Here is a 16,669-nt window from a genome sequence, read left to right on the forward strand (position 1 = left end):
AGTTGTTTATTAAAGCTGTAAATAATTTTAAGTTGATGAGAATTGTCATAAATTCATTTCCTTAATGATTACTCAACATACATTCTGTGATATTTCATATTTCTATCGTTTCTTGTCGTATATGAAGGGGAATATAATTATTAACATAAGACAAACTATGTTCCATGTCTTTAGTGCTGTGGTTATTAGTTGGTTTCCAATTAGTAGTAGAGTCCCTATTAAAAGACCAAACAAAGTGTCCTGAATAGGGATTGTTAATATGTTTATCCTTGTTATTTAACGGGAAAGTTTCCCCATTGGTGTTCCCCAATTATGGGTGTCCCTTGAATAGGGGTGTATCAGAGTTGTTTTACTGTCGTTTGGCCTACATTGTTCATTCTTATTACCGTAACCTTTTTTTTTTGGCTAGGATAACGTCAGTTCATACACGTCTATATGTGTTCAATTAGCACGTTGATTGTGGAATAAACATAATAACAAACAGCATCAGTTTGCGCAACGGAAATAAATTCGCGTATTCATATCCGTTACGTGTTTGTGGTTGATACTTTTAAAATTGTCTTGACCTTCATGGTCATATGCTTTAAGAGATAAATTGGCCTCTTTCAATTAATAGTTAAACTTACTGTTTATATTATTATGCGATGATTCTAACACGCTTGTTTTACGCGTTTGTAGCTCACAGTTAATAGTGCATTGCGACTTTACGCAATGTTTATTCTCCGCCAATACACGCTGTATACGCTCAGAATAAACCAACACATCCCTCTTTGATGAAACCGTGCATTATTTAAAAAAATAGATTTCCTAATATAACTAATCTAGGAAGACAGACTTTGTATTTTTTTGCAAAATCATTAGATTTGGTAAGTCTTCGTTGTTTGTCTTTCGTTAGTTAACATGACTCGGAAGTCCGCTTTGCAGAATTGCATGAAGAGAGCACGAACAAATACCTTTCGCTCATCGGTTCACGGTACTGAAAGGTGTTAGGGACAGGAAATTTGGGCTGAACATCTTCATCGTTAAATGGTTAATTGTTAAAGAATTGCCATGCCTCATTTAAATTCTAAACGGTTGCTCTATGCTAGAATCAACACACGAAAACTACCTTGTGAAATTTAGCACGATAGTTTGCAAAACAAGAATTTTACACATCGCTGTTTGTGGACAGTTTCCTTAAGAATTTGTGATTTGAAAAAAAAAACACGAAATATTTCTATTAAATTTTCTTCTACTCACTCAAATCGTATGGTCATCTATTATGCGCTGCTATACCTTGCTATCATTATTTCTAGCATAGGCCTATAATAAGTACTGGGTTTGGTGAACAAATTGCGGTGTAAAATAAAATAGCGATGGAGTATGGAATTAGCCTATATCAACCCTTCGGGGCCTAAAATACACAATAAGTCCCGAGATGCGATGTTTAGTGATAATCGTATTAGGCTATTAGAGACGGGACCGTAAGGCATATCATTCAACAAAAGAAAACTTAAAAGATGATTCGATTCAAATAAGCTTAACTTTATCTCTAGAGGCCATTTTACCTAAGCGATATGAACATAGTCACATAAAACAATATTCAAGTACTGTATGCCTAATATAAATGCAATTTTACTTTAGACTAGAGGTACATAACTTATCTCCCTTACACCAAGCCTCTACGGGAGAAGCGCTGAACGAGCTATAATACACACTTTATTATGAACCCAATTGTCCATGGCATTGTTTCGGCGATCACAACAAATTTCTAAAGTGCTAAAACACTTACTAACTTTATCAATCCAGTGTATAAGATTGTAAACTAATAAAGAAGAATAGTGAGGGAAACCTTCACGTATCGTACCCTCTGACTATTAACACATGCACGCAATGACACGGTAACATCTTAAATATACTATTCAATTATTCGCGGTTAAATTTCAATTTCACTTGTATCCTCAAAGGTGTACATAAGTTTGTCTTACCTTAGAATGACGTAGACGATTTTTAAATATCCAAGGTGTCTGACCAGTTATGACCTTACGTTATTGCCTAATATCCAAATATTCAGTCATATATACATTTTCAAAAAGAAATATCTATCTTTTCATCTTAGTAAGTAGCCCTAGTAAGGTTAAAACATCACAATACAGAGTTGTTTCCAAAATACTTAAATCTATTGAAGCAACCAGATGGATTACATAATCACGATTTTGTTAATTTGCATATTATAACGTGCAGGTTAACTTGCATTATAACGTGTATAGGCTAATTTGCATATACAACGTGAAGCTAAATCAATAGTGTGGTAGATTAAAGCATACCCATCTATAATACGCTCATTTATTTGTCATAGAAATCAGATGCATTTGCGTAGCTCATAGTAACAGGCCTACAACATTTCCATCAATTCAACAAAATTTGAAAGTTCTAAAGTTTGAAATTATAATTGTTGGATTAATATTCTCCAAGCTCCTAAATCGAGTTGTGTGTAGTGACAATAATAAGGGTGAAAATAATAAGGACGGTATTGCCTGGGAAGAAGACCTCACACTGGGCTAAAGTTGACAACAATCCAATCGGTAGATACTACCTCACCTGTGCTACTCGTCTAAGAGTTCTTTTTAATTACACCATTAACATCACTTTTTATCTAGAATTAATTAACTTTTACCTTCTAACCATAAAGCAATTGAAGATCATTTCCGATCCTCAATCATTTGTGGATTCATATGTTGACGTTGTTCAACATTTTATGTTTTGTAATAATCGTAAAATCTGTTCAATAAGTTGGTTTAGTAGATTGGAAAACGCATCATTAAAGTAAAGAGTTTAATAAGGAGTTTTTGTGTTTGGTGCCACACGAAGGCGTTTACAATCGTATCACGTCAGTAAAGTATTCGTTATAGGGCAATAATACATACAGTTTGAGTGAAGCTGTTTATAATATGTTTACAAGTCGTCTACCAAAATATTTTTCTTTGAGTTAATTATGAATGGTTTATCCGAATAACGATTTAAAAGCTAATGCTATAAAAATGTACAAGGTCACCTTTTTAGCCAGAGTGAACCTGACATGATTCCACCTACATATTATGCATGTGCTTATTTTCTAGTAAAGTACATTTTGTATTTGATTGAGATTTGTTTTATAGGCCTACTGTATGTATTTCTGTCTCAGAGAGCAATACAAATTGATGTACATTGCATTCGTATGATATTAATAAATAGAAATGTTGTTTCCATTGATGAATTTAATCCGGGTTACTGATGAACTTAATCCGGGTTACGGGCATGTGACATGTTCATAATTGACAGCTTCATAATTGATACTTATCAATATTTATTTATGATATTATCTATATATCAATTACTGAAGTTTCCGGATGAGTTCTAAACAGCTCTCACCACACATTACTGCATACCCTTGGTATTTCGATGATATCGCACCTTATCACGGAAATAAATTAATAAATGTTATTATATTTATTATACAAACTCCTGCCAATTTAAAATACTTATTGTAAGATAATATTAACCATTGAAACGAATCAATTAGATTGCTTTGACGAATATGCAATAATTCTGTGAGGAATTTGGGTGTTCCTTTTTTATTTTGTCCCTCGTAACTTTCGGTATTGAAGTAATAAAAAGGCAGCTTTAAAATTAAATTGGATTTATTCATTCATTGTTATTTCTGTCATTGAAATAAATGTTTGTCGTTTGTCAACAGAAATGTTTAGAGTACGATTGACAGGCTTTACGATTTAAACACAGATTTTATCGCGATTTATAATGGAATTCATTAAAACATAATACTGTGCATAAGAAGTAACGAAATATTGCGAAATAATAGCGGAAATAACAAGATCGAGGCAACAACAATTGCTTAGTATAATAGTATTCTACCATCTCTATTCTTTGTTAAAAATAATTGAAACGCGTATAAAAAAGTAGACGCATCGTTCTACCGTGTGTCACACACGCCACATAATTTAGATTTCGCGCGTCAAAAAAAAATGCGTAGGCCTACCATGATTAACTGCTGAATACGTCATTATTTTGTTCTAATTCTTTATAGGCTAAAAAAGAGAATATCATCACCGTAACTATTACTAGGCCTATAAATATACTAAAGAAACTGTTTACAAGTTGTACATGAGTCAGATATAGCTGGATTATACGCTAGACTGGGAATTGTGTCTCACCGGGGACAGTATGGCACTGTATCCTAATACAGACACGAATCAACACATTTATTTTTTGTTATAATTTCGTCTTACTTGATACACTCTAATATTCGATTAACACGGCTAAGCTTTCTAAGCCTCTTTTCCTTCATGTAAGTCAAAGACATTAGGGTTTTTACACATGCGTGTAATAATGTTATCTTATTTAATGTATGTTTTTCCGTACACACGTACTCAGTATAGTGTACAAATCAACAAGCTAACAACATGCAGTTATGTCAGCTTTTACGATGTCCCAGAGTGTTAATGTACAGACCCAGTTTTGACTTCTTTTGCTTTAAAATGGAGAGGTGTAGGTCCTCGGAAACTTTAGCCCGCTTAATAAACTCTACCAGCCTCGTAAACGCGTCGTCAACAGAGCGATAATATGCGCCTTGTTAACAAGTATACGAAGTTGGGAAATTTACGAGTGAATTTATTCATGTCATTAATGGGTTTGATATGATGGGTTTGATTTCAGTTAAACTCTAGCCTTGTCAGAAACATTTGATGTTTAATTCTAAGATCAGTACGACAGCTGGTTGTTGCTAAGACCTACTATAACAACGCATAAGAAATACAAGAGACACGAACAAAAAATAATTGTTTGAACAAATGTAAATAATTAAGCTATTTGTTAACATTTATTAACACAAGACGGCAATCACTGAAATAATAAAACTAGGTTATAGCAACGTACAATTTAGCTACAGAGGCCTACTACTAATATGTATACTGTTACAAGTCGATACTAACGTAAACCTATTATTATGTTATACAGTAGTACATCCAATGTATAAAGTATATATTAAATTAAAAGATAAAACAAAACAAAAAGGGATATTTGAGACAGGTGGATGCGTTGCAGTATGGAGACCATAATGCCGTTTTTAGATACATTTTGATATTGGCCCAAATCTTCCCAGAGCCAAACAAATTCAAGATGATGTATTTTTTACTTTCAAGTTAATTAGACAGAACCTGAATTCAATTACCAATGTCCTTAAAAGACAAAGAAACATATGTTCCAGAGTTTACTATCACTGTAAATTATATTTAAACAAATTACATACAGACTGACACCGGTGGTACAGAGCAGTACCGTACAGTTATAAGGCGCTGTCTTAAGTCTGCCTTCTATGCGCACTTAATCACGCGATATGAGTATTATGCGCATAGGTATTTATATTTTCCCTTTCAATTTTTTGCGATGCGAAGGAATGCGCGAACAATAAAAGGCGTGGATTTACGCCTATAATATATAAAAAAGGATTTATGTGGATGGTAAATGGTCAAAGTAATTTAACTAACAAGTAGGCCTAAACTTCACGTCATAATTTAGTTCTATCTTTTGCTTCTCAAAAAATACTGTTTATCAATTTATTTCTGTTTCTAGGTATATGGGGACAGGGTACACAACTACTACAGAGAATCAAGGCGTAAATTGCTATGAGATACCAGGGCTTGTAACCAAACAAATCAAGTTCTGTCAGAAAAACTCAAAGATGATGGTTAGCGTCGCTGAGGGCGCTCACATGGGAATTGGTGAATGTCAATTTCAGTTTAAAGGACGGCGTTGGAATTGTACGACGATTGTCGGTGAGCAGTCGGTGTTTGGAAACGTCTTAGGAAAAGGTAATGATTACGCGGTACGAAAAATAAAAATAAAATAATGTAAAACATGTCTGCTACACATGGCTGTAATCATATCGGTCCTGTGAAGACTATTTCTGCGACTATTCGAATTTTAGAAAGTCACGAAAGCGTTCAAAACGTCGTAGCGCACACGTTTGTGACGTAGTATTCTGTGCACATCTACGAACGTGCGCAATTTTTAACCATTCACCACCACCAAAATTTATCGAAAGGCCTACAGTAGGAAGTCACTAAAACCTCTCCTATGAGACACCCCTATCAGGAGATATCTTACATTCACATTTATATTAACGGTAGTGGAGCTTAGCTTGCTGGTTAACGTGCTTGCCTTCCAATCCCAAGATCCGTGGTTCAATCCTGACCTAGTACCAGGGTTGTAACTTACGACTCTTTCAACTCTCCCTAAGCCTCAAATGAAACTTAGTTTATAAGCACGATATTAAATTATTCATTCTGTAATTGGCGAGTCACTCGCTGTTTAATGAAATGAAAAAAAAAAACAACGGGAAACTTTAGGCTACCGTGAAACGAACAACAAATATGATCACTACGGCCAATCCTTATAAAGGGTCTCGAATGTGTCCCGTTAATAGGAGTTCTACTATACTTCCATCATAGTTTTCTATTCCACACTTCAAAACAATATTTCTGCCTCTGTTATTTTTAACTTCACAATAAATTGGCAACATTCTGGAAATGTTTCATAATAAAATCGAGACACGCGTGCTGTCTGGATACTCCGGTAACATGTATCTATCTCAAGGCAATTCGAGTAATGTTACTGTAAATCGTCAGACGAATTTAGTTTGTAACGCCGTCGGCTGTAGGTAAATATAGTAAATATATAATGAACATTTAGGTTTACTTACATCGGAGTACTATTCATAGATTCATTTTGTAGTCTCTCCATGAGTTGTAAAATGTTCGGCATACAACACAAATTCTGAGTATATAACAATACTTTTTATATACAGTAGAACTGAACTCCTATTGAAGGGACACCTTCAGGACCTAAAACCTCCCCTTAATATGAGTGTCTCTGAATAGGAATTGATTGGCCATAGTAAGCATACATTTCTCTTCGTTTGTTTCGTTTCACAGGAAAGTGTATCCTTAATAGAGGTGTCCTCTAAAGCGTGGTTCCCACTAGCGACGTAACACAAGGACGTAACGCAATGCAAGTGAATTGACCAATCACAAGCGATGGCTTATTCGCTTGTGATTGCTAACTGTCTATAACTTCGCTTGTCATTGGTTAAAACGCTTGCGTTGCGTTTACGTCTTTGCGTTACGTTCTAGTGGGAACCAAGCTTAAATAGAGATGTTCCAAAGGATGAGGCTTGTTATAAATCCTGAATATTGGCGGTACATGTATTTTTAGTATGTATTGTTATTATAGTATTTTATCATTATTTTCGTTTTGTAGGTTCCAGGGAGTCGGCGTTTGTACACAGTATACTTGCAGCCGGTATGGTACACGCGGTTACACGGTCTTGCTCACGAGGAGACCTGCTGACGTGTGGCTGCGATGGCCGTCATCGTGGACCACGTAATCATGATTATGACATCACACCAAATGAGACGTGGAAATGGGGTGGGTGCAGCGAGGACATCATGCAGGGGGTGAAGTTTAGCAGAAGTTTCTTGAACCCAGGAGAAGATAATCGAAATGCAAGATCGGCAATGAATAGACATAACAACGAAGCTGGACGTCAGGTAGGTCTATTACTTCATACATCTTCCTCACTCATCTTTAAACTCAGTTACAATCAATAAGGCGGTTTATCGTCAAAATCAATGTGGTATATTATTATTAGGAGAGATGTCCTAATCTTAATTACTCAATTGATATAGATGTAACACAGTATTTGTCGAAATTCGTTCCAACCAACTTTTTCCGTTTTCAAAATAAAATTGTAGATGCTGATATCGTTACATATGTTCCATAACATTGTATTTGCAGTACTCTTGTCCAATCGAATGTTGTTGAGTTGTTTACCTTTACTCTGATTCCTGGAAATAAACTCCAAAATCCCGAATAAATAACAATTCGTAGTTTTTATGAATCGTATGTGTTTATTTGCAGGCTGTCCTGAACTCTGTAGAACTAGCGTGTAAATGTCACGGAATATCTGGTACATGTGAATTCAAAACGTGTTGGTGGCAACAAACGTCGTTTCGAAAACTTGGTGACAACCTTAAAGTTCGCTACGACAGCGCTAAAGAAATGGTAATAACGTCACAGACAACAGCACGCGGTAACGAATATTCATTGAAACCAAAATACAAAATGTTCAAGAAACCAACAAAAGGTGATTTAATTTACTATGAAATATCGCCCAGTTACTGCGAATATGATCCCGATAATGGATCGTTTGGAACGCAAGGACGAGTGTGCAACGCGTCATCACACGCCATCGACGGCTGTGAGTTAATGTGTTGTCAACGCGGTTACAAAACGCAACGCGTTGAGAGGATTGAACGTTGTGATTGTCAATTCGTGTGGTGTTGTGAGGTTAAGTGTAAACAATGCAGGCGCGAATATGATGTACACACGTGTAATTAATAAACTTTGAAACAAAATTCTAGGCAGAGTTTAAAAAATGGAAGTTGTTCCCGTTAGGCGCGCAATCCACGGGTTTGAATTGAAGCTTATATTGAGCCACGCAGAGGAGTAGCAGCATAGTGACCGCTCATACAAAACCCAAATGTTTCGAAGAAAATCAGACATCTTGAAGAAGAAAAACAGATTCTATCTATCAAGAAGTCAGAAGTTGAGTGCTGTTGGTTGAAATAGGTAATTCAGCTTTCGCTGTTTGAATCCCGAAACACGAATAAATTACTGAAATCATGTGTCACCGTTAGTATAATTGTAGAATAGTAATACGTTTTTAAAATTACTGTGAACATAATTACTTGACAACATTTTCAACTATACGATACAATTGTACTTACCAAAAACAACGAAAATATTCAGACGATGTAATGTATACAAATTAAAGTTACAATTTTTCGTATTTATATAATAAATAAATGTAAATAACTGTACTGCTTTCATCTTGAAGAAATATATAATAATTTGTATAATACTATTTATATTTATTGCAGTTGGTGTATGCTAGGATATTTGAAATATAATTACAATAGTCTAGTGTGTATACTATTAAGTTTTTATTGTTTTTGAATGCTTATAATTAAGTCTGCTGAATTGGATAGATTACGTAATTAAATATAGAGTAATGTATGACGTATAATGTCTCTCAATTTCTCACGTTTGTTTGTTTCGAAATTCATTAAGTGACACTAGGGAAGAGATCACTCTTCCCTGGTGTCATGAACTATCTCTAGGACCTAGCCAATGTTTAAACCTGCAAAAAAGGCCTATTCGGTAAACTTAACAAATGAAATAATACTTATAAAGAAGTAATGAAATACTTACCCCAGAGAATCTGAACTTGACGTGGACAGAATGTAGGCTGAGGTACTGTACGAAAACCATAGGTTAATTTCCATTACAGAACCTTTAGCATAATAATATAGGCTATAGACAATCAATGATAACTATGAATGCAGTTACCTTGAACAATCTTAGCCACACATATCAAGAATGATAACATTAATCATAACAAAAAATAACTCATGGAGGATCCTCCATTTTATAATTACATTTGCATTGTCTGCTGACATGACACCTTAGGCTAGAATAATACTGTAAATAATGTTTGGACATAGCCCTACGAGTACCCTGGTATCATAACATTATAGCCAGCACTTAGCGTCGTTAATTATTGCTCCGTGCTTCTGATTGGTCAGTAGTTTTAGATAACACGACATCAGACGACATTCTCCAGACATATTTGTTTCCGATCTATGCATACACATATCCCGTATAAGCCTTCTTGAATCGGTTATCCATTCCATACGTTGGATGGTCACGCCAGGGCCTAGATAAAATATTAGATTGCATCAATGTTAAGTTTGATAGAGCAAAGTTTACCCATGTCATAGTCCTGATGCTGCTATGATGACTATTTCTGATTGGTCAGTAGTTAGTAGCTAAGATAAGCTAGATAACTAATCAGGAAAGAATAACAATTATGAATACGATTACGCATGCGCATACGTGTTTGCGATGACGCAAAACAGTTATGGAGAACTAATCGTCACAGATGTAAAACAGGAGACACGCCTACTATTAAGTGGACACATCACGGTTAGGGAAAATACAAAAGGAGTTTTACTGTAGTAAATGTTGAGTATTTACGGTTTAAAGTTTAGATACATGACTTGTAGGTGTAACCTTCAAATCAAATAGTTATTCTGGAGATTTTTATACATGTAAATATAGATTACATTGATAGGGTTTAATCTACAGTATTTTGCTTTTTTTTTTTCATTTACGATTCAAATTGAAGTTTTAGAATCATCTCACTATATTTTTGTAAAATTTACAGATAGAAATTTGAGAATTAAAAACATTTGAATGAATTATCAATCGTGTAGATTATGTCTATTATACAAATAATGAATGTTTATATGTAGTGGAATGGTACAAATAATGGCATGAGGTGAATGATGAAAGGTTATATGTGGAATGGTACAAATAATGGCATGAGGTGAATGATGAAAGGTTATACTGTATGTGGAATGGTACAAATAATGGCATGAGGTGAATGATGAAAGGTTATATGTGGAATGGTACAAATAATGGCATGAGGTGAATGATGAAAGGTTATATGTGGAATGGTACAAATAATGGCATGAGGTGAATGATGAAAGGTTATATGTGGAATGGTACAAATAATGGCATGAGGTGAATGATGAAAGGTTATATGTGGAATGGTACAAATAATGGCATGAGGTGAATGATGAAAGGTTATTTTTAAACTTAAAGTCATGTTTTGTAATGTGTACATTGTGTATCAACATCAAAAGAAACCTATTTTGCACAATTTTTAGTAAAATGAGTAACTGTAAATATAAAATTCCAACAAAAACAAATAATATATAAAATAAATAAAAAGAAATAGAATGTTGAAATAACCAAATAAATATATAAATGATGTAAACAAATTCAATTCAATTACATTAATGTAAATCTGTTTACAATATCATACATTCAATGACAGGTAACATAGCATGACAGTTGGTTTATCAATTTGGTTCTGGACATGTAATAAGATTTGTTAAGCTTACCATTGAGAAATACTAACTCATTTCTCCATGAGCTTACCAATATTCAGCAAAATGCTCAAGGCGCTTGTAACAGCTCATTACTTTATGTAACAAAGTATCTCAACAAATACAAACAAATATTATTTTTATGCGTATGAATATTATTAGACCAATAGAGAGTAGGTTTACATTTGGCACATTTATATCTCACATTTTAAAATGATAATCTATTACATTACGAATATAGCTATATTTTCTTATATAACTAAATTCATAAAACAAACTTATCTATATAATTCCATTAACACATATCATTTCATCGATAAATCAATGATAAACCTAGGTACATGCAAAAATATTTATTTTTCTTATTTCTATAAAAATATGTTTTATGAACACAAAAGTCAAAAATAAAAAGTTTAAATGTACCCTCTTATAACATTCAACAATCTACACGTCCCAGATTTACTCTTTACGCACAACCTACCCGTAATACATTTGAAGGGTTTGGCCTTAATAAATATACAAAATATATACTTTTTAAATGCCATATAAAATGTCCAATACATAAGGATTACAGAATATTACTATTATATACAATAAGTCAAAATGGATAGGTCTATCAGATGCTTAATGGATGGTAGGGGTTTGAAAACATCTCCAATTTATATCAATTTTCACAGTTCTCGCATTATAGAAAATTCAGCGTTTCTAACAAGAAAGTGCATTAAAATGAGACTTATATCAAAGGTTAAGACTAAAGTCAGGTTGACCACCAATGAACTTTGATTCCAGATTTTATTTTACATTTATGTTACAATATCCAAGTTAAAAATAATACTGTTATTCATTTCTGTGGTGAACGCTAAAGCTTGGTTCCCACTAGAAAGTAACGCAAGGACGTAAACGCAACGCAAGCGTTTTAACCAATGACAAGCGAAGTTATAGACAGTTAGCAATCACAAGCGAATAAGCCATCGCTTGTGATTGGTCAATTCACTTGCGTTGCGTTACGTCCTTGTGTTGCGTCGCTAGTGGGAACCACGCTTAAAGGCCAGCACACTAAAAAGCATTTTTCGCCTGTTTGTGCTCCAATAATTAAATGTCAAAATTGTATTAGTGTACACCAGTTTTGAGCTGCACTTAAAAGAAATAGATAACATTATGTAGGCCAAACAAATAATAATGTGTCCCGGCTGTCTTTTAAAAGACTTTTCAATAGCACAATAAAAGACTACCATGGAGCATAACAAACATCTGCACATGCTCAAAACAAATCAGTGTTGTCAAAAGTTCCATGATCAAGCTAAATTCCAAAATTGGACAGGTTACAGTTACAGTAGTTATCACAACATAGATTGATTCTTTGCTGATCATCTTTATACTATTACTAGTTGAGCGGCTAAAAATATTTCCTAGAATAAATCAATAAAATAAAAACGAAATATTTTTTTACTGTATACAACAATTATATTATGTCATGCATTACATTACAAGTTTTTTTTCTAAGATTAATACATTTTTTTTACATTTTTCTATATTATTATTAGAAAAATATTAATTTTACAGTGCATAAAGATCAAGGGAATTTTAAGAATTTGAAGGTTAAAAGTGTTTTAATACAATCGCAAAACAACACAATGCTTTCTCGATACAACATATTTCAGATATTTTTCTATTTATATTCTCAACAAATATACATTTCTTAATATACTTTGATTGCAATGTAGTTCGTGCAGCCAATGTAAAAACAAACTGTAACTTTTACTATTATTACTGTGGTTGGCTCATACCTCCATGGTTGGCTTAACTTTTAATAATATTGATATTATGAAGTACAGTATAATAAAACGATTATGTACATATACATAAAAATCTTATTAAAATATGAATTGAGAGAATAAACAGTATTTCACACTAAGTATATACATGATATACAGAATATATATAAAACAAAAACAAAGTCATAAAAACCAGGGAAAAGCGAAATTTTACTCTTCTCTGAAAACACATTTAAAATGACAATATTAGTTAGTAGAATAACTCAAGTGATCAATTAATCTATCAATCAATCAATCAATCAATATATAGATTCCTTAATCAATCACACACACAATTATTTAAGGTTTCCTAATACCATAATTTAAAATTTGTGTACATATATCTAAATACAGTTGTTGGTGTTTCTTCAAATACATGATTTGCAATCAAACCAGGCCCTGTCAACAATATTCATTCAATATTTTTCTTGCCTGTCTGGTTAACTTTTATTTATTTCTTCACAAGTAATCCTCATTTACCAGGTTTAACAGATACCTAAGACATTTTTGGAATACTCAATAGGCTTAAATATTTTTTAATTAGTTTCTAATGCACTGAATATTCAGTACAATTACGTACTTCACAGTTGGGCAAAAGCTCCCTTAAGGCCAATTCACACAGGCAAACGGTAGCGGTAAACAAAGAACAATATTTATTTCTTATGACCATTCACACGGACGAGTTGTTGAGCAGAAACCCACTCAGAATAGACAGATTCTATGTGGGCAAGCTCATGCTTTTCCACTTTACTGCATGTCTGTGTAAATTGGCCTTTAAAGCAAAGCTATTTCGTAGTAGATACAATAATCAAAATATTTATTACTTCCATGAATACAATTTGCTGAAAATACTATTGAGATACTAAAATAATACATATCTAAATGAACTAACAAAAAAAAATAAAGATAGTGACAATGTTCTTAGCTATTGACTTTGATAAGATTTGAACCAATGACATTCCACAGCTGCACATAAAACTAAATAAAACAATTAAGCACCTTTTATCAATTATAATTAAAATATAAATTACCAAAAGCTGAATGATATGAATGATATAAATTTGATATAACTGTTTCAATTATATTTAAAAGCATGACGTTATGGATAAGCATATGGAATAGAACACCGCCGGACAGCATTTATGAAGATGCATACATAGTCAGACAAAAATGAAATGAAAATGAAGTTATCTAATCTTGAATAGATGCAATTTACAATTTATCATATAAAACAGTAAGCTAATTCATTAAATAAAATTAATGCATTTTCTATAAATAAATGAATTTTATATAAATTTCATGATTTTAATTAAAGCCAAATGACCACAAAAATGTCCACAAACTTTAGTTCTTAGATTAAATCTTTTTTTTTAAATGTTCTTAAGCTGTGATGTAACTGCATCATCACCTGAACTGCATCACAACTACAATTAGACATTGCAATTGAGAAATACAGGTTTTCATGTTGCAACACCGTCGTCAATTGTACCGGTCTTAAGCCCAATAGTTGTAGTAACACAACTTATATAGCCATAATAATGATTACTTCATTTTATAACGCACCTGAGTAGGGTTCTGTCATTTGAATGGAGGATTGTGGTGCATATGGTATTCAATAACTCCATCGAACTCTTATGTCAACAAGAGTGCAATTTTGTTATATATTCAAATTCATTCTTGTTACAATGAGCAACCATTACCATGCGCATCAAATAGCAACAAGTAGCATGTGCCATTTTTTCTATTTAACTTTTTCTACTTCATGTCCAAAATTGGAGTGCTGCCTTTTCAATTGATTTATACCTTTTGCCTCTCATTTTAGCAGCGAATGTAGGTGTGTTATAAACAAATAATGATTGTATTTATATTTGTGTAAAGGAACAAATAACATTTTCTATTTCCACCTCACAAAATTATTTGTACCATTGCACAAAAAACACTATTTATATACTAGCCATATTCTTTGAACATCTTACATAATTGAATTGCTTAAACAAATGCTTTACTGTCCACTTTAATAAATTCAATATTGTCTTGTTTAAAATGTCAGTGAATACATTTTCATGTCATTTCATATCTGGAATTCTAGCAGCATGGCCACTTACTGAAGGTGGTATAGTTCTTACAGCAGAAATAAGGTTAGCAGCAATTGACATATCAGATATCTTTAACTACAATACTGGGCTAACAACGTAATCTCCCTCCGACGACTTGATAGGATTTGAAATATTATTTGAATTTTGCGTTTCCATTAATGATTCTGTTTTTGGTAAATCTGAATCAAGTTCGCAAGATGGCGTAAATAAATCGTCTATAATAAGTGGTTCTATATCAATTTGTGTTTGCGGTCTTTGTACGACTGTATTGCCTGCTAACGTTGTCGGCAGACTGACCACCTTTCCATCTTCCACATTTAACTCTTGTGGCGTATCTACTGGAATGATCTCAATACCTAGGCTGTTGTTACTGTGATCACTATCAATACCAGAATCTGGCACTTCAAACACACCAGTTGTTCCTTTATCAGTTCTATCAACTGTGTCTGTTTGAGGTTTTTCTGGCAAGTAAGAATCTAATGACTTAGACGGATGACTTGCCGGAGGTGTTAACGGACAGTCTGGTATTCTTGAATAATTACACTTTGTGAAACCATCGCTTAGGTTGCCTTCTCTTATTTCTGTTGGTCTAACCGATAGCTGTGAATAAGGCATGCTGTTACACGTTTGAGGTGGAGATCCACCACATATTGGTATAACAGTATATGGATCTATATTGTCATTTGGATCCTCTGTCTGCGTGTTTGGGCTACAAACATAATCACCTGATACATCAGGTTCGTTTCTGAGATTGTTTGTCTTTGAAAAAGCTGGTTTGTTGTTGTTTTGTTGATTTAAAGGTGCAAGCAGCAAAACCTGCTGACTTTTGTTACAATGATCTGGCGATTCTGGGGCATCTCTTGGTATGCTCACTGAAACTGGACTAAGTGGAGAGGTTGAATGAGTATGGCCTAATACACCGTACTCATAACTGTCAGGAGAAGCTGGATAATCTGATGTAGTGCTTGAGGTATCAACCGATGCTGACGTATTCAAACATGGAGGTACAAAATCTTTTCTACCCATGCATTGGTAGTCATTTGATATCGGTGAAGGATGTTCAACCGAATTACAACTTTCCTCTTGGCTTGTGTCGATGGCAATTAATCCATCCGTACCCATTGTATGATATTCTACGCTGCCATTGCTGCCGAAAGATCCATCTCTTTTAAGCAAAGCAACCTTAATAGGGTAATATTCATTGTCAACAGGTGGCTCAAACACTGCATCATCCTCTTCAAAATAATCCACTCCGTTTTCTCGATGCTTTTCGCTCACGGATTGTTCCATCCCCTGACCTGAAGCGCACACAGCTGCTTTGGTAGTTTTATCTGGTATCTCTCCCATTATTTCTGACTCGTCAAAACCCTGGTCAGATTCTATTCCACTGCTTGTTTTCGATACAGTTCTTTCCTGCATTTTGTTGGGGGGCGCTGTATAACGATCATTAAATGATTTTAACTGATCAAAATGTTCTTTTTCTGGTTTTAATGGTGCATCCTATGGAGAAAATTATTAAAAACAATCAACATTGCTGCATTGATAAACTTTATATAATATATTGAAGCAAATTCCTGTCTGCAAATTTCTTTTTAATCTGTTCTGATGGTGACCTGTGATCAATTACTAGAGTAATGAATGTGATTACTAAGACAATTTTATTAGAAAAATTGAAAAGACCTTGGATTTGTTCTTTATATTATTTACTGTA

General features: G+C 33.7%; 2 protein-coding genes across 6 annotated transcripts in view; one reads left to right on the top strand and one right to left on the bottom strand.

Annotated features, from left to right (window-relative positions):
- LOC140040592 (protein Wnt-3a-like) overlaps window positions 1-9,114 on the top strand; it is a 29,185-nt gene extending 20,071 nt beyond the window's left edge. Inside the window, exons 2-4 of the mRNA XM_072086645.1 lie at window positions 5,608-5,846; window positions 7,294-7,583; window positions 7,954-9,114. Coding sequence (XP_071942746.1) covers window positions 5,608-5,846; window positions 7,294-7,583; window positions 7,954-8,433 — 1,009 coding nt within the window. The 3' untranslated portion in view covers window positions 8,434-9,114. The remainder of the gene's footprint in view (window positions 1-5,607; window positions 5,847-7,293; window positions 7,584-7,953) is intronic.
- A 1,862-nt stretch (window positions 9,115-10,976) lies between these two features.
- Window positions 10,977-16,669, bottom strand: part of LOC140040590 (uncharacterized) — a 63,872-nt gene continuing 58,179 nt past the window's right edge. For all 5 annotated transcript variants that reach the window (XM_072086638.1, XM_072086642.1, XM_072086639.1 and 2 more), the window contains one exon: window positions 10,977-16,458. In XM_072086638.1, coding sequence (XP_071942739.1) covers window positions 15,034-16,458 — 1,425 coding nt within the window. In that variant the 3' untranslated portion in view covers window positions 10,977-15,033. The remainder of the gene's footprint in view (window positions 16,459-16,669) is intronic.

The sequence above is a fragment of the Antedon mediterranea genome, chromosome 2, assembly GCF_964355755.1.
Source record: "Antedon mediterranea chromosome 2, ecAntMedi1.1, whole genome shotgun sequence".
Classification (NCBI taxonomy): domain Eukaryota; kingdom Metazoa; phylum Echinodermata; class Crinoidea; order Comatulida; family Antedonidae; genus Antedon; species Antedon mediterranea.